A 19,458-nucleotide genomic window follows, 5' to 3' on the forward strand; every position below is an offset into this window, starting at 1 on the left:
GGGGAAGAGTCTAAAATTCTATAACATCTAGAAAATAGCACATTGGTTCCTCAAATAAAAAACAAAAAACACAGAATTACAATATGATCCAGCAACTCCCCTTCTGGTGATATACTCAAAAGAATTAATAGAAGAGATTCCAAAAGATATCTCTACACCTGTGCTCATAACAGCATTATTCATAATAGCCAAAACGTGGAAGCTACCCAAGTGTGTACCAACAGATGAATGGATAAACAATATACGGTATATACATACATTCTTATTCAGCCTTAAAAAGGGATGAAATCCATCTACAACATGGATGAACCCTGAAGGCATTAAGTGATACATGCCAGTCACAAAAGGACAAATACTGTAGGATTCTACTTATATGAGGTACCTCGAGTAGTCAAGCCAATGGAGACAAACGGCAGAATGGTGGCTGCCAGGGACTATGGGGAGAAATGGGGAGTTAGTTAATCATATTTAATGTGTACAAATTTTTCAGTTTTATAATATGAGAAAAGTTCTGGAGATGGATGGTGGTGATGTTTGTACTGTATTATTCTATTCATAAGGTACTTGGAGTAGTCAAATTTATAGTGGAAAAAAAGCAGAATGGTGGTTACCAGGAGTTGAAGAGAGGAGGGAATGGAGAATTATTCTTCAACAGTTACAGAGTTTTAGTTTAGAAAGATGAAAAATTCTAGAGATAGCACTGATTGTTGTTCAGTCACTAAGTCATGTCCACTCTTTGCAATCCCATGGACTACAGAACCCAAGGCTTCCCTGTCCTTCACTATCTCCCAGTTTGTTCAAACTCATATCCATCAAGTCGGTGATACCCAAACATCTCATCCTCTGCCACCCCTTCTACTTTTGCCTTCAATCTTTCCCAGCATCAGAGTCTTTTCCAGTGAGTCGGCTCTTCACATTAGGTGGGCAAAGTATTGGAGCTTCAGCATCAGTCCTTCCAAAGAATATTCAGGACTGATTTCCTTTAGGATTGACTGGCTTGATCTCCTTGTTGTCCAAGTGACTCTCAAGAGTCTCCAGCACCATAATTCAAAAGCATCAATTTTTCAGTGCTCAGCCTTCTTTATAATCCAACTCTCATATCCGTACATGACCACTGGAAAAATCATAGCTTTGACTATATGGACCTTTGTTGGCAAAATGATGTCTCCACTTTTTAATATGCTGTCTAGGTTTGTAGCACTGATTAACTTTCTAATATTTTGCACGTTTTGAAATGTTTATTTTTATATGATTATATTTAAAATTTTAGTAAAGACAGAGAATGAGATAGTTGGCGATGGACAGGGAAGCCTGGTGTGCTGCAGTCCATGGGATCACAGAGTCAGACACGACTGAGCAACTGAAATGAACTGAAATAAAACTATATTGATCATATTGTGGTGATGGTTGCACAACAACATGAATGCACCTAATACCACTGAACTATATACCTAAAAATAGTTAAAATGTTAAGTTAGAAAATGTAGCAGTGGGACATCTCTGGTGGTCCAGTGGCTAAGACTCTGTGCTCCCAATACAGAGGGCCTGGGTTCAATCCCTGGTCAGGGAACTAGATCCCACATGCTGCAACGAAGATCAAAGATCCTAGATCCTGTGTGCTGCAACTAAGATCCAGTGCAGCCAAATAAATAAATATTTTTTAGAAAATGTAGCAGTGCCCTGGTAATTTTATATTCTGTTTCAAACCATCGACTGGTCGAAAGCCTGGGAAGATGAGAAATAAACTAACCAAAATACAGATGAATGTCACCAGATAATAGACTACAATGGCCAAAGAAATACCATCACAAATCTTCATTCATAAGCTCCAATACAACAAGGACGTGAAATGACTATATTTGCACTGTCTAAGACCTGGAATGTGGCAATGCAAATAAGGCATTGATCTTAATTAGCTCAAATTTAAATAGCCACATTAGCCATATGGGTAATGGTAATCATATTAGACAACATAACCAGACTGGTACACTATTATATTCAGTAGAAAGGTCTTTGGTTTTTACCACTTATATACTCCCATTTTCCAGCAATGCAAAGCATTCAGTATTCCTATATTCACTGAACTGACCCCACAGAAGTAATACAGGAACATTTTCTATTTTCTGGAAATTTGCCTTTAGAAAACAGGTTTCATAGTCACTTGACTGGAAGATGAGAGCAGAAGCATTAAAAGACTTCTAGATTTTCAGGTGAATTAAATCAATGACTGCATTGCTAGGGGAAAAATCAAAGATTCTAGGTTTTAGAACTAAAAAGAATCAAGAAACTCCAAAGAGGAAAATTACTAGGAAAGAAGTTTGAAACTGATACTCCATGACCCATGACCTTCCAGATATATTTAGAAGAAAATTCTCAAGGCTATGTGATAAACCAATGCCAACTTAGTGTATCAGAGCATGATTCGATTCCAGTTGATTTATGTCTTTGGATTCTTTTCATCGATCCCTTTTCAGTCTAGAGAGTGAACTAGGAAACTTCTGAGATAACCTCTAATCCACAGACTGTCTCCATAAAGGTAGTTTCCTTCTTCTAATCTAAGTTAAAAATTTAGGACAAATGAGTAGCACAGTTTATTAGCCCTATAAAGAGATGGTCTTTCCTTCTAATACTACACCTACTCATTTTGGTTACTTAGAGGTAAACAAAGGAAAGTAGGTATTCAAAATAGTCCATTGCTAAACAGGCTTCCTTTAAAATGTCTCACAATAATTTTCTTTCTTTAAAAACACTCTAAAGATAATCAGTGATATCTGCCTATCACATAAAACAAAAACATGGCTCTCAGTTGTTTCCAAGAATTGTGGTGAAAAAAAGTTACAAGTAATGACAGTAGATTCTTCTAAAAATGGCTACTTTATACAAATCTCAGAGAAAGAAAAGATGTTAATGTGTGGCATGGGCAGAACCATATCCAAATTACACCTTTATACCAAATCTACTGTCCCTAGGGTACATTAAAACTATACTAAATGGCTCTAAGTTTAGTAAAGTATGGGGTTGAGGGAAGTAAAGACAATAGTTTTTCAAAACGTCTATTATTCAAAGCGGTTTTGAAACAAACCAGGTAGATTCTATTCCTTACCAATTTAATTTTTCTTGTTATTTTCTTAGGGACTATACAGTTTGGATGCTACTTTATTTGGTATAATTTTAGTTACCACATCTTCTGTTTTTAACTAAAGTAGATTATTTTTTTTTTGGTGTGTGGGGCGGGGGCCCACCATGTGGCTTATGGGGATCTCAATTCCCCAACCAGAGATTGAACCCTGGGACCCTGTGAAGTGAAAGCACACAGTCCTAACCACTGAACCGCAAAGGAATTCTTTATCAATTTCAAACTGAAAATTAAAACCTTATGATACTATACTAGCATGATTTCTTACTACACTAAAACACTTTTTACTTAAAATGTCACTTAGTGATCACTTCAAGACAGGATAGTTGTGGCAAAAAGTTCTCCTTTTCTGTACTCAAGTCGTTCAAAGTATAAAATGAGGGTAATAAAAACTTATCTCATAAAGATTGTTCTTTTAGAAGATTTGAAAGACTGAAAACAGAAGGCTGAGTAATATTGTTTATTTTCAGTCACCCACGGATATGTTAGAGAAACGCAGCAAAAATAAATGAAATTCATAGAAAAAGACAAATCTGAGTCATCCAACTGCCCCTTTGGAGATGCTACAAGCAGCTATGCGTTCAAGAACATTTTTAAGAACCTGTGTGTGTCAGGCATCTTGATCATTTAATAATCTTGGTTTATTCCTTCAACTATGCATATCAGATTATATAAACTAAATATATAATATAGATATAGATTATAATATATATATAATCTATATATATATTATATACAGTCTATTAGGGCAGACAAAACAAGTTTTCAAAAAGGTAAAAACATGATAAATGCAATTAAAGTGCTTTAGGTGTTGGGGCAGGGGCGGAAATGAATTTCAGCAGAAGAGAATCAGTTAACACTTTAGACAGAATTTAAGCTAGGTTTTGAAAAGATGGGTTAATTTCTTCATTTGAAGATAGGACTGGGAAAAAGTAATAGGTAAGCACAAAGGTAAGAAAAAAATCAATCATAAAATCAGACAAAGGTAGCATTTCCCCGCTCCTTCCCCTCCAAAAAACCCATCTGGTTTCTTTGAGATACTACAGCTTGTGTGAGTGTTGATGTGAAAAGACCCAGTAAAGAGGGAGTTCGAGGATACAAGTAAGACATAGGATAATCAAAAGATCAAGGTTCCTGAGAATTCAGAAAATAAGATGCAGAGCACTGTGATCTGACAGAAGCAACTGGATACACATGCTCAAGTTCTTCAAATCAGACGTAAAGGGATGGTGGTAAATTGAAGAAAGAAGAGAATGACAGTGCTTGAAAAATACAAGACCTAACAAAGAAAAGGGCCAGTCAATGGAATAAGGTTTTGATAAAATTCAAGAACTAAGTAAGACTTCTTAACTCAATCAAACTGACTGAAACATCAGTTTGCCTGAGGGTTCCTTCCAAAGTTAGAGTAAAAAGTTTTTCCCCCTCCAAAGGTGAGGGAACCCATAAGAACAAAGAATGCAAACATAAACAATATTAACAAAACTGTGAAAACTAGAAAGCGCACACACACACACACACACACACACACACACGCACGCATGCACACACATGCTCAGTTATCTTTGGGACCCCGTGGACTGTAGCCCACCAGGCTCCTCTGTCCATGGAATTTTCCAGGCAAGAATACTGGAGTGTGTTGCCATGTCCTACTCCAGGGGATCTTCCTGACACAGGGATTGAACCTCCGTCTCCTGCATCTCCTGAAATGGCAGGTGGATTCTCTACCACTGCATCACTGGGGAAGTCCCAGAAAGCTAATGGGTGAGGGTTAACCCTCTGAGCAGGTCTGAGAAAGTGGAAATTTGCCTGCGGGCAGGGAGGGAAGAAGGGATAAGCATGGTGGAAGCCAAGGGGGCAAACTGTAGGAAATCAACCCTAAATATTAATTGGAAGGATTGATGCTGAAGCTCCAATACTGTGGCCACCTGATGTTAAGAGCAGACTCATTGGAAAAGACCCTGATGCTGGGAAAGATTGAGGGAAGGGGGAGAATGACAGAGAATGAGATGGTTGGATGGCATCACTGAGTCAATGGACATGGGTTTGAGTAAACTTCAGGAGACAGTGAAGGACAGGGAGTCCTGGCATGCTGCAGTCCAAGGGGGTCACAAAGAGCTAGACATGACTGAGTGACTGAACAACAACAACAATAAAGGGGGCAAACTCCCTGATTTGCAAAATCCCAGAAAAGCTCAAGAACTGCAAGTACTGAGGTACATCTGAAGAAAGAAACAGAAAACAGAACAAATGGAACAGAAAACAAAGAAATGGGTTCAAAAACCTTTGCCAGCAGTTTAGTTTCCTAGATTTTCTCCCTGACTCTTGAGGGACCAGGATACTATAACTATCCTCTCACCATCACAAAGACTCAAGGTTTAGTTTGGAGAGACTACAGTAGAACTCTGGACTTTTGGACAACAGGCTCACCTATGGATGGGAGTATCATACTGAAAATAGATTAAATAAAGTCTATATACTTAGTGGTGAGATCCATCCTCTAGCTGATTCTCCCATATGCCACCAGCAGGCTAGTTTATAACTCCCCACCCCCACCCAGGAGAACACCAGAGAACTCTCCGAGTAAAAAAAGTGATCCAAGAAAAAAGACCAACGAAGTCAATGAGAAAGAAGAGATGAAGGTCCCTTTTATATTATCTGTCAAATCAGGGAGTAATCCAAAAAAAGATCATGGGATCCACGATTCAGTGCATCCAATACAAGAGAACGGAATTCCCTTAGGATGGTGAGATCCCAGGACAATAGTTATGCAACAGACCTGGAGAGCAACCAGATCAGATTGGAGCAGGAAGATAGAGGGCTCTCAGGGAAGGTTTTCTTCCAACAAAAATGGAAACAGATTACCAGTGTGAACATACTAAGAGGATATTTACACCTACTAACAGAATTTGGGATGGATTACTGTAGATACACAGAAAATAATGCAAACGTTAAAAAAAAAGAAAAAAATTTTCACCAAAATTGCACAAAAAGAAATTATCATGATACATATGTTTCATGATTCACAATAGGTAATGTGGTACCTATGTTAGAGTAATGGGGTATGAAGAAGTGAAAGGAGCCTAAATCTTCATCTTTCATAAGAGAAAGTCTATATAAGACTGCTCTCTTTTTATCCTAAATCTTGTAAAACTATTTCCATTTTATAACTTTCAGAAAGTTTTCGAAGTCTGGTTTAAAACTTATTTTAACAATAATACCTTGTTATTAAGCTAATAGTTAATAACCTTAATTTTTGTAAAAATTAAAATTATGTAAGACTTCAAAAAACCAAAAGGTACTATATCACATTATTTGAGATTCTTGAGTCAGCAAAATAGAAGAATTTCAGTAGGTTATGTGATCAGAGCTCAATGTGTGAGTCAGTGATTTGGGGGCTTGGTGATTTTTTTTTTAGCAATGACAAGATCCAAGATGTGACTGTGTGACCAGGTAACTGAGAAAAAGAAGGGAATTAAGAAGCCAATGTGTTAGCTGAGTTAGCTGAATTGTAAAATGATGACGTGTGACTGTGCTATTTTCCAGGTCCACTTTTCCGCTCTTCACTACCATGTTTTCTGCCCCAGTGTGCTTGACCTCTATGGAACAGATCAACAGGTTCCTGAGTTCCCTAGTTAAGGGTTGGGTTTGCCCAATGGGGAATCCCAAGAGGAAGTTAGGAGAATAAAGTGTAGATATTTATTCCTCCAACTTCCTCCCTGCAAAATCACCTCAAGACGGCTGCTGCTGCTAAGTCACTTCAGTCGTGTCCGACTCTGTGCGACCCCATAGACAGCAGCCCACCAGGCTCCCCCGTCCCTGGGATTCTCCAGGCAAGAACACTGCACTGGGTTGCCATTTCCTTCTCCAACGCACAAAAGTGAAAAGTCAAAGTGAAGTCGCTCAGTTGTGTCCGACTCTTCACAACCCCACGGACTGCAGCCTACCAGGCTCCTCCGTCCATGGGATTTTCCAGGCAAGAGTACTGGAGTGGGGTGCCATTGCCTTCTCCTTCAAGATGGCTAGGGCCCTTCAAATGAAAACTACCATTCCTCTCAAGGCAGTCAACTCCATATTCCTCTTGAGAGCTCAAGAAGTAACCACTCCCTATCTTATTTCTTATGGCTTAGGGCTATTAACAGTTTGGCTACAGGTTTCCATATTATGTTTAATGGCACATTATATCCGTATCTTTATAAATAGTACCTTTATAAAACAAACCCTTCTCAAATTAGCCTATTTCACGTGTGCATCTGTTTCTGTTGGGACCTGACTGACTGTAAACAGTGATGATGATGATGATGATGGTGAAGACGCAGGGCTGTTATAGAGACTCAGTTCAGTTCAGTCCTCAGTCGTGTCCGACTCCACTGACTGCGGCACGCCAGGCCTCCCTGTCCATCACCAACTCCCGGAGTCTACCCAAACTCACGTCCATTGAGTCGGTGATGCAATCTAACCATCTCTTCCCCTGTCGTCCCCTTCTCCTCCCACCCTCAATCTTTCCCAACATCAGGGTCTTTTCAAATGAGTCAGCTCTTCACATCAGGTGGCCAAAGTATTGGAGTTTCAGCTTCAAAATGAACACCCAGGACTGATTTCCTTTAGGATGGACTGGCTGGATCTCCTTGCAGTCCAAGGGATTCTCAAGAGTCTTCTCCAACACCACAATTCAAAAGCATCAATTCTTCAATGCTCAGCTTTCTTTATAGTCCAACTCTCACATCCATACATGACCACTGGAAAAACCATAGCCTTGACTAGATGGCCTGTGTTGACAAAGTAATGTCTCTGCTTTTTAATATGCTGTCTAGGTTGGTCACGGAGAAGGCAATGGCACCCCACTCCAGTACTCTTGCCTGGAAAATCCCATGGACGGAGGAGCCTGGTAGGCTGCAGTCCATGGGGTCGAGAAGAGTTGGACACAACTGAGCGACTTCACTTTGACTTTTCACTTCCGTGCGTTGGAGAAGGAAATGGCAACCCAGTGCAGTGTTCTTGCCTGGAGAATCCCAGGGACGGGGGAGCCCGGTGGGCTAGCGTCTATGGGGTCACACAGAGTTGGACACAACTGAAGTGACTTAGCAGCAGCAGGTTGGTCATAACTTTCCTTCCAAGGAGTTACTGCTGCTGCTGCTAAGTCGATTCAGTCGTGTCCGACTCTGTGCGACCCCATAGACGGCAGCCCACCAGGCTCCCCCGTCCCTGGGATTCTCCAGGAAAGAACACTGGAGTGGGTTGCCATTTCCTTCTCCAATGCATGAAAGTGAAAAGTGAAAGTGAAGTCGCTCAGTCGTGTCCAACTCCTAGCGACCCTATGGACTGCAGCCTACCAGGCTCCTCCGTCCATGGGATTTTCCAGGCAAGAGTACTGGAGGGGGGTGCCATTGCTTTCTCCATTCCAAGGAGTAAGCGTCTTTTAATTTCTTGGCTGCAGTCACCATCTGCAGTGATTTTGGAGCCCAAAAAAATTAAGTCTGTCACTGTTTCCCCATCTATTTGCCATGAAGTGATGGGACCAGATGCCATGATTTTAGTTTTCTGAATATTGAACTAGTGGAAAGTAAATAGCTAATATTTAAGTAGCAATTACTAACATATTTCGAGTTATAGGTTTCAAGAAATTTGTTAAGCTCTTTGCAGGTATTAACTTAAACATTACAAATATTCCACGGCAGCAAAATTTTTTTTGTCTGGTTCATTTCCATATACCAACACCTAGTAGCTGGTACATGGTAAGCACTCAAACACTGATTTAAAATACAATAAGCAGGTTTGGTAAAGAAGAGCTGGCTTTTGGTGTGGTGAAGCATTTCTCCTACTTTTACCTTGAAAACTTTAAGATCAGGGACATGTGGCTTCCCAGATCACAGTTCAGTCCAGTTCAGTTCAGTCGCTCAGTCATGTCCAACTCTTTGCTACCCCATGAACTGCAGCACGCCAGGCCTCCCTGTGCATCACCAACTCCTGGAGTTTACCCAAACTCAAGTCCATTGAGTCGGTGATGCCATCCAAACACCTCATCCTCTGTCGTCCCCTTCTCCTCCCGGACTCAATCTTTCCCAGTATCAGGGTCTTTTCAAATGAGTCAGCTCTTTGCATCAGGTGGCCAAAGTATTGGAGTTTCAGCTTCAACATCAGTCCTTCCAATGAACACCCAGGACTGATCTCCTTTAGGATGGACTGGCTGGATCTCCTTGCAGTCCAAGGGACTCTCAAGAGTCTTCTCCAACACCACAGTTCAGAAGCATCAATTCTTCGGTGCTCAGTTTTCTTTATAGTCCAACTATCACATCTATACATGACCACTGGAAAAACCAGAGCCTTGACTTGACGGACCTTTGCTGACAAAATAATGTCTCTGCTTTTGAATATGCTATCTAGGTTGGTCATAACTTTCCTTCCAAGGAGAAAGTGTCTTTTAATTTCATGGCTGCAATCACCATCTGCAGTGATTTTGGAGCCCAAAAAAATAAAGTCAGCCACTGTTTCCACTGTTTCCCCATCTATTTCCCATGAAGTGATGGGACCAAATGCCATGATCTTAGTTTTCTGAATGTTGAGCTTTAAGCCAACTTTTTCACTCTCCTCTTTCACTTTCATCAAGAGGCTCTTTAGTTCTTCTTCGCTTTCTGCCATAAGGGTGGTGTCATCTGCGTATCTGAGGTTATTTCCCAGATCACAAAAACTAACTAAACACTAAGACCCCTGATGGCTTCTTCAGTAGTAAAGAATCTATCTGCCTGCCAATACAGAAGCAGGCCCAATCCCTGAGTCTAGAAGATTCTCTGGAGAAGAAAAATAGAAACTCACTCCAGTATTCTTCTTGCCTGGGAAATCTCATGGACAGAGGAGCCTGGCAGGCCACAGTCCTTGAGGTCGCAAGAGTCAGATTCAACTTAACAACTAAATAACAACAACATCTAAGACCATATAAGAATGATTTTCTTATGTAGCCTACAATGAGTTATATTCCTTTCTCCTCTCATGGGGTCATCCAGGACTTGAGTTTCCGATTTTTTTTTTTTTTTAAGTGTAATATTCAAAGTCAAGGTAGCCAATTTTAAAATACTTATTATGCACTTACAGCCAAGGAGCCCTCAAAAGGGCAGAGCATCTTTAAGTACTAGTTTTGAGTTTTAAAAAAGAAATGGGAAGGGAGGGGGCAAATTTAAAAATATGCTTAGGCATATGAAATGCAAAAATAAGAAAGGTAAAGTCAACAAGATCACCAAGTATACATACCCACACAGAATTAAAGCAAAGCAAAGGTAAGTGGGAAAATTAGGGGAGGAAGCATAATGCACGTGATTCAAATGCGCAAAATACAATGCATATAATAGGTTGCAATAAATTAATCCCCTCATTGGATGCTGACACGATTATCTGTAATAATCAAGGCAGCTTTGATATCTATATCTTACAAAGAAGGTAAAACTCAGGAGAAAGATAAGATTAAAGAACTGCAAAGATTTTCTAAAACCAAAATTGATTTTTTTTATGTTGCGCTCCAAAACACAAGAAAAACTCACGTGGATAAGGATCCAGAAACGTGAGAAGCTACGAGAATACAATACTCAAACTAGAGTGAAGAGCAGCAAAGAACAGTTAAGGTGTAAGCTACGACTGGAAAGGAATTACCGGACGTAACACCTAGACATCGAAGAGAGACGGATAAAGCATCCTTAGAAGATGGAGAAAGACCGGGATTGGATTTGGTTGAAGAAAGACAAAACAGAAAAGCAAGGCCTAAGAAGCAAGTAGCAGCAAGTGTAAAACTTAAGAGGAACAGATCGAAGCCACAAGCAAGAAGCATAGGACTTACAAATCACATTCTACGGGGAGGGGAAAGGGCCACTTCGCGACCGACCAGTGCAACTAGTTTCCGAAAAGCGGCGGCGATGTAGGTTCGCAGCCCCACCCCGCGGGAGCAGCTCCTCCCCAAGGAAGACCTCACAAGGCCAACCGCTGGACTCCAGCTCGAGCCTAGGTCCTATCCCGCCCTTGCCCCGCGGCGCAGAACGGCCTCTCCCGGCCCCTCACCGAACGCTGCAGCTCCCCAAGCCAAAACGAGGCGCGTTCCTTTCCGCTGGGATCTGGGTCGTGGTACAGCGCCTGCACTGCCTGGTACACGAGCTGCAGTGTCGGCTTTGCTCCTTCCATGGTGGTAGCGGTGGTGGCGGCAGCGACGGTTCTGGCTCTTCTCCCGAGGCTCCTCCGATTGCTCCGCCCTCGCGCTTCCTCACTGTGTCGGCCACGGCCGCTCCCTGACTGGCGCCATCTCCTCTTTGGCCGTTACCAGGGCAGATGGGTTCCTCGTGGAAGTTACCCCCTCGGAAACACAGGTTAGATTGTATTCAAGTTCCTGGTCGTTTTTCCGATCTTCCCACAAGACTCCACACTTCTGAATCCAGACGCCGGTGCTAGCTTCCTGACCTGCTGACTTGCCCTCCGAAGGCTGTCCCGGCAAGACAGAGACCACGAAGCTTACCTCAACAGCTTTACCCGGACCGGAAGCAGCAGCACCAAAATCTTTGGCACACTTCCGTCTGGTGCGTTGTAAACGGCCTCCGTGCCGGCACGCCTCCTCTTTTCTCCCCGCCCCGCCCCCCCCCCGCCGGAAGTGACCCTACAGGGACAGGAGCCGGTAAGAAGTGGATCTCTGCATTTCTTGCTTGGGACTGGAGCTCTGCGATCCTCGTGGCGCGCACACCTGTACAGCTTTCCCCCTTTCTTCCCCCTTCCGACTTTTTCAGCCCTTCCCAGAGAATCCTTTAGGACCCCCGTGGACAAGTCGAGTCAATTCAACTGTGGCCTGACACTGACTGTACTGGAAAGCCATGGATGACTTAAGACAGAATTTGTATACTGACTCTAATGGAGGTGACAGACATACAATCAAATAACTAGCGTACAAACCTGGGAAATGTGCCATGTTGAAAAAAAATAGAAAATACCTAGAACCCTCTATCCACGAAATTCTTACACCCAAAAGGGTGTAATTCCATTGCTCAGGACACTGACTCCAGAGTATTTGCACAAACACACTGAATTGTGTTTTTGTGTATGCCTTTCATACTGAATCAAACATCAATTCTACAACAATTCTGAATACACAAAAGAATATACAAATCTTGGAATCCGTACTAGGGAGAAAATTTCGAAACATTGCTATGTCTCCTTTGCAATAATAAATAACTGTTCAGTTCAGTTCACCTCAGTCGCTCAGTCGTCCGACTTTGCTACCCCATGAATCGCAGCACGCCAGGCCTCCCTGTCCATCACCAACTCCCGGAGTTCACTCAAATCCAGCCATCTCATCCTCTGTCGTCCCCTTCTCCTCCTCTGTCGTCCCCTTCTCCTCCTGCCCCCAATCCCTCCCAGCATCAGAGTCTTTTCCAGTGAGTCAACTCTTCGCATGAAGTGTCCAAAGTATTGGAGTTTCAGCTTTAGCATCAGTCCTTCCAATGAACACCCAGGACTGATCTCCTTTAGAATGGACTGGCTAGATCTCCTTGCAGTCCAAGGGACTCTCAAGAGTCTTCTCCAATACCACAGTTCAAAAGCATCAGTTCTTTGGCGCTCAGCTTTCTTCACAGTCCACCTCTCACATCCATACATGACTACTTCAAAAATCATAGCCTTGACTAGATGGACATTTGTTGGCAAAGTAATGTCTCTGCTTTTGAATATGCTATCTAGGTTGGTTATAACTTTCCTTCCAAGGAGTAGGCCTCTTTTAATTTCATGGCTACAATCACCATCTGCAGTGATTTTGGAGCCACAAAAAATAAAGTCTGACACTGTTTCCCCATCTATTTTCCATGAAGTGATGGGACCAGATGCCATGATCTTCGTTTTCTGAACGTTGAGCTTTAAGCCAACTTTTTCACTCTCCTCTTTCACTTTCCTCAAGAGGCTTTTTAGTTCCTCTTCACTTTCTGCCATAAGGGTGGTGTCATCTGCATATCTGAGGTTATTGATATTTCTCCCGGCAATCTTGATTCCAGCTTGTGCTTCTTCCAGCCCGGCGCTTCTCATGATGTACTCTGCATATAAGTTAAATAAGCAGGGTGACAATATACAGGCTTGGCGTACTCCTTTTCCTATTTGGAACCAGTCTGTTGTTCCATGTCCAGTTCTAACTGTTGCTTCCTGACCTGCATACAAATTTCTCAAGAGACAGATCAGGTGGTCTGGTATGCCCATCTCTTTCAGAATTTTCCACAGTTTATTGTGATCCACACAGTCAAAGGCTTTGACATAGTCAATAAAGCAGAAATAGATGTTTTTCTGGAACTCTCTTGCTTTTTTGATGATCCAGCGGATGTTGGCAATTTGATCTCTGGTTCCTCTGCCTTTTCTAAAACCAGCTTGAACATCTGGAAGTTCACGGTTCACGTATTGCTAAAGCCTGGCCTGGAGAATTTTGAGCATTACTTTACTAGCAAGTGAGATGAGTGCAATTGTGTGGTAGTTTGAGCAATCTTTGGCATTGCCTTTCTTTGGGATTGGAATGAAAACTGACCTTTTCCAGTCCTGTGGCCACTGCTGAGTTTTCCAAATGTGCTGGCATATTGAGTGCAGCACTTTCACAGCATCATCTTTCAGGATTTGAAATAGCTCAACTGGAATTCCATCACCTCCACTAGCTTTGTTCTTAGTGATGCCTTCTAAGGCCCACTTGACTTCACATTCCTAGAGCCAGGATGTCTGGCTCTAAGTGAGTGATCACACCATCGTGATTATCTTGGTTGTGAAGATCTTTTTTGTACAGTTCTTCTGTGTATTCTTGCCACCTCTTCTTAATATCTTCTGCATCTGTTAGGTCCATACCATTTCTGTCCTTTATTGAGCCCATCTTTGCGTGAAATGTTCCCTTGGGATCTCTAATTTTCTTGAAGAGATCTCTAGTCTTTCCCATTCTGTTGTTTTCCTCTAGTTCTTTGACTGATCACTGGGGAAGGCTTTCTTATCTCTCCTTGCTATTCTTTGGAACTCTGCATTCAGATGCTTATATCTTTCCATTTGTCCTTTGCTTTTTGCTTCTCTTCTTTTCACAGCTATTTGTAAGGCCTCCCCAGACAGCCATTTTGCTTTTTTGCATTTCTTTTCCATGGGGATGGTCTTGATCCCTGTCTCCTGTACAATGTCACGAACCTTCGTCCATAGTTCATCAGGCACTCTGTCTATCAGATCTAGTCCCTTAAATCTATTTCTCACTTCCACTGTGTAGTCATAAGGGATTTGATTTAGGTCATACTTGAATGGTCTAGTGGTCTTCCCCACTTTCTTCAATTTAAGTCTGAATTTGGCAATAAGGAGTTCATGATGTGAGCCACAGTCAGCTCCAGGTCTTGTTTTTGCTGACTGTATAGAGCTTCTCCATCTTTGGCTGCAAAGAATATATTCAGTCTGATTTCTGTGTTGAACATCTCATGATGTCCATGTATAGAGTCTTCTCTTGTGTTGTTGGAAGAGGGTGTTTGCTATGACCCGTGCATTCTTTTGGCAAAACTCTGTTAGCCTTTGCCCTGCTTCATTCTGTACTCCAAGGCCAAATTTGCCTGTTACTCTAAGTGTTTCTTGACTTCCTACTTTTACATTCCAGTCCCCTATAATAATGAGGACATCTTTTTGGGGTATTAGTTCTAGCAGGTCTTGTAGGTCTTCATAGAACTGTTCAACTTCAGCTTCTTCAGCATTACTGGTTGGGGCATAGGCTTGGATTACCGTGATATTGAATGGTTTGCCTTGGAAACAAATAGGGATCATTCTGTCGTTTTTGAGATTGCATCCAAGTACTGCATTACAGACTCTTTTGTTGACCATGATGGCTACTCCATTTCTTCTGAGGGATTCCTGCCCACAGTAGTAGATATAATGGTCATCTGAGTTAAATTCACCCATTCCAGTCCATTTTAGTTCACTGATTCCTAGAATGTCGACATTCACTCTTGCCATCTCCTGTTTGACCACTTCCAATTTACCTTGATTCATGGACCTGACATTCCAGGTTCCTATGCAATATTGCTCTTTACAGCATCGGACCTTGCTTCTATCACCAGTCACATCCACAACTGGGAGTTGTTTTGCTTTGGCTACATCCCTTCATTCTTTCTGAAGTTATTTCTCCACTGATCTCCAGTAGTATATTGGGCACCTACCGACCTAGGGAGTTCCTCTTTCAGTATCCTATCATTTTGCCTTTTCATACTGTTCATGGGGTTCTCAAGGCAAGAATACTGAAGTGGTTTGCCATTCCCTTCTCCAGTGAACCACATTCTGTCAGACCTCTCCACCATGACCTGCCCCTCTTGGGTGGTCACACATGGCATGGCCTAGTTTCATTGAGTAAGATTTGATAAATTCTTAAAATGTGTGAAGCACTGTAGTTATAAGGTCTTATTTAATCCTTTTAACAGTAAATAGAAACTAAATCTCCATTTTAAAGAATAAGAACTAGGTTATGTAATCTGCCAAATGTTACAAATTTCTTGAATGAAAATCAGGATTTGATCCAAATCAATTTGGCTCCAGAACCTGTTAAAGAATACCATCTCTAACATCCTGTGTATTAGTTTGTTTCTGAATTGTTATTGTCAAGGGATTATAACTACTAGGGTTGCAATGAAAACAGGTACGGTACTCTATATAAAGGAAAGAAACTTGATATTTTGGTTACCTAATTCATCTATTCATTAAAAATTTAGTAAGATCATCTTGGTATCTGCCCTCATGGAGTTTATAGTCTAAATGCAAAGAAATACAAGTTACTCATTACAGTTTAAAAGGTATATTAATATCCACAAGTAAAAGAATGATGTTTGACCTACCTTGCACCATATTTAAAAAAAAAATAAAAAATAAATGTAAGAGCTAAAATTATGAAACTGTTAGAAGAAAACAGGAGTATATCTTCATGAACTTGGATTAGACAGTGGTTTGTTAGATGTGGCACCAAAAGCCCAATTAACAAAAGGAAAAATAGATAAACTCTACTTCATCAAAACCAAAATTTTGTGTGTCTCAAAGAACAATATTAAAAGAATAAAATGACAACCCACAAAATCAGAGAAAATACTTGCAAATCAAATATCTGATAAGGGATGAGTTGTTGTTCAGTCCCTAAGTCCTGTCCAATTCTTTCTGATCCCATGGACTGCAGCATGCCTGGCTTCCCTGTCCTTCACTATCTCCGGGAGTTTGCTCAAACTCATGTCCATTGAGTCGGTGATGCCATCCAACCATCTCATCCTCTGTAACCCCATTCTCCTCTTGCCCTCAATCTTTCCCAGCATCAGGGTCTTTTCCAAAGAGTTGGTTGTTTGCATCAGGTGGCCAAAGTATTGAAGCTTCAGCTTCAGCATCAGTCCTTCCAATGAATATTCAGGACTGATTTCCTTTAGGATTGACCAGTTTGATCTCCTTGCTGTCCAAGGGACGCTCAAGAGTCTTCTCTCACATCACAGTTCAAAAGCATCAATTCTTAGGTGCTCAGCCTTCTTTATGATCCAACTCTCACATCCATACATGACCACTGGAAAAACCATACCTTTGACTAGACGGACTTTTGTTGGCAAAGTGATATCTCTGCTTTTTAATACGCTGTCTAGGTTTGTCATAGCTTTCCTTCCAAAGAGTGAGCATCTTTTCATTTCATGGCTGTGATCACAATCTGGAGTGATTCTGGAGCCCAAGAAAATAATATCTGCCACTGTTACCACTTTTCCCCCATCTATTTGCCATGAAGTAATGGGACCAGATGATATGAACCTAGTTTTTTGAATGTTAAGTTTTAAATAAGCTTTCTCACTATTTTCACCTTCATCAAAGGTCTCTTCAGTTCCTCTTCACTTTCTGCCATTAGAGTAGTATCATCTGCATACCTGAGGTTGTTGATATTTCTCCCAGCAATCTTGATTCCAGCTTGTGATTCATAAAGGGTGGCAATTCACATGATACACTCCGCATAGATGTCAAATTAGCAGGGTGACAAAATACAGCCTTGACCTATTCCTTTTCCAATTTTGAACCAGTCTGTTGTTCCATGTCTGGTTCTGTTACTTCTTGTCCTGAATACAGGTTTCTCAGGAGGCAGGTAACTTGGTCTGGTATTCCCATTTCTTTAAGGATTTTCCATAGTTTGTTGTGGTCCACAGAGTCAAAGTCCTTAGCACAGTCTATGAAGCAGAAATAGATATTTTTCTAAAATTCTCTTGCTTTTTCTTTGATCCAGTGAATGTTGGCAATTTGATCTCTGGTTCCTCTAAGTTCAGTTCAGTTGCTCAGTTGTGTCCAACTCTTTGAAACCCCATGGACTGCAGCGTGCCAGGCCTCCCTGTCCATCACCAACTCCCAGAGCTTACTCAAACTCATGTCCATTGCATCAGTGATGCTATCCAACCATCTCATGCTCTGTCATCCCCTTCTCCTCCTGCCCTCAATCTTTCCCAGCATCAGGGTCTTTTCAAATGAGTCGGTTCTTCACATCAGGTGGCCAAAGTATTGGAGTTTCAGCTTCAGCGTCAGTGCTTCCAATGAATACTCAGGACTGATTTCCTTTAGGATGGACTGGTTGGATCTCCTGGCAGTCCAAGGGACTCTCAAGAGTTTTCTCCAACACCACAATTCAAAAGCATCAATTCTTCAGCACTCAGCTTTGTTTGTGGTCCAACTCTCACATCCATACATGACTACTGGAAATAAAATAGCTTTGATTATATGGACCTTTAATAGTAAAGTAATGTCTCTGCTTTTTAATATGCTGACTAGGTTTGTCATAGCTTTTTTTTCCAAGGAGCAAGAGTCTTTTCATTTCATGGCTGCAGTCACCATCTGCAGTGATTTTGGAGCCCAAGAAAATAAAGTCTCTCACCACTTTCCATTATTTTCCCATGTATTTGCCATGAAGTGATGGAACCAGATGCCATGATCTTAGTTTTTTGAATGTTGAGTTTTAAGCCAGAAGAAAACAGGCGTATGTCTTCATGATCTTTGACTAAACAATGGTTCCTTAGATATGGCACCAAAGCACAGTTAACAAAAGGAAAAATAGATAAATTGGACTTCATCAAATCTAAAAACTTGTGTCTCAAAGAACACTATTAAGAGGGTGAAATAATCACCTGCAAAATGAGAGAAAATACTCCACTCTGTTCTTTCACTTTCATCAAGAGGCTCTTTAGTTTCTCTTCGCTTTCTGCCATAAAGGTAGTGTCATCTGCATATCTGAGGTTATTGATATTTCTCCTGGCAATCTTGATTCCAGCATGTGCTTCATCCAATCCAGCATTTCACATGTTGTACTCTGCCTATAAGTTTAATAAGCACGGTGACAATATACAGCTTGATGTACTCCTTTCTCAATTTGGAACCACTGCATTGTTCCATGTCCAATTCTAACTGTTGCTTCTTGACCTGCATACAGATTTCTCAGGAGGCAGGTAAGGTGGTTAGGTATACAGGGGAAGGCTTTAGTGTAGTCCGTGAAGCTGAAGTAGATGTTTTTCTGGAACTCTCTTGCTTTTCCAGTGATCCAATGGATGTTGGCAATTTGATCTCTGGGTCCTCTGCCTTCTCTAAAACCAGCTTGAACATCTGGAAGTTCACGGTTCATGTATCACTGAAGCCTGGCTTAGAGAATTTTGAGGATTATTTTACTAGCGTGTGAGATGAGTGCAATTGTGTGGCAGTTTGAACATTCTTTGGCATTGTTCTTCTTTGGGATTGGAATAAAACTGACCTTTTCCAGTCCTATGGCCACTGCTGAGTTTTCCAAATTTGCTGGCATATTGAGTGCAGCACTTTCACAGCATCATCTTTTAGAATGAAATAATTCAACTGGAATTCCATCACCTCCACTAGCTTTGTTTGTAGTGATGCTTCTTAAGGCCCACTTGACTTCACATTCCAGGATGTCTGGCTCTAGGTGAGTGATCACACCACTGTGGTTATTTGGGTCATTAAGATCTTTTTTGTATACCTCTTCTCTGTATTCTTGCCACTTCTTCTTAATATCTTCTACATCTGTTAGGTCCATACCATTTCTGTCCTTTATTGTGTCCATCTTTGCATGAAATGTCCCCTTGGTATCTCTAATTTTCTTGAAGAGATCTCAAGTTTTTCCTGTTCTATTATTTTCCTCTATTTCTTTGCACTGATCACTGAGGAAGGCTTTCTTATCTCTTCTTGCTATTCTTTGGAACTCTGCACTCAGATGGGTATATCTTTCCTTTTCTCCTTTGCCTTTCACTTCTCTTTCTCAGCTATTTGTAAGGCCTCCTCAGGCAACCATTTTGCATTTTTGCATTTCTTCTTCTTTG

General features: G+C 41.3%; 1 protein-coding gene and 1 long non-coding RNA gene across 4 annotated transcripts in view; one reads left to right on the forward strand and one right to left on the reverse strand.

The window, feature by feature from the left end:
* Positions 1 to 11,689, reverse strand: part of TNPO3 (transportin 3) — a 79,839-nt gene extending 68,150 nt beyond the window's left edge. The window contains exon 1 of one of the 2 annotated variants that reach the window (XM_061414667.1): positions 11,177 to 11,689. In XM_061414667.1, the coding sequence (XP_061270651.1) occupies positions 11,177 to 11,296 (120 nt within the window). In that variant the 5' untranslated portion in view covers positions 11,297 to 11,689. The remainder of the gene's footprint in view (positions 1 to 11,176) is intronic. The other variant, XM_061414668.1, reaches the window with a different exon arrangement.
* The window catches only part of LOC133246400 (uncharacterized), a 32,600-nt gene continuing 24,831 nt past the window's right edge, over positions 11,690 to 19,458 (forward strand). Inside the window, exon 1 of one of the 2 annotated variants that reach the window (XR_009736025.1) lies at positions 11,690 to 11,780. This is a non-coding gene — a long non-coding RNA (uncharacterized LOC133246400). The remainder of the gene's footprint in view (positions 11,781 to 19,458) is intronic. The other variant, XR_009736026.1, reaches the window with a different exon arrangement.

Source organism: Bos javanicus, chromosome 4, assembly GCF_032452875.1.
Source record: "Bos javanicus breed banteng chromosome 4, ARS-OSU_banteng_1.0, whole genome shotgun sequence".
Lineage (NCBI taxonomy): Eukaryota > Metazoa > Chordata > Mammalia > Artiodactyla > Bovidae > Bos > Bos javanicus.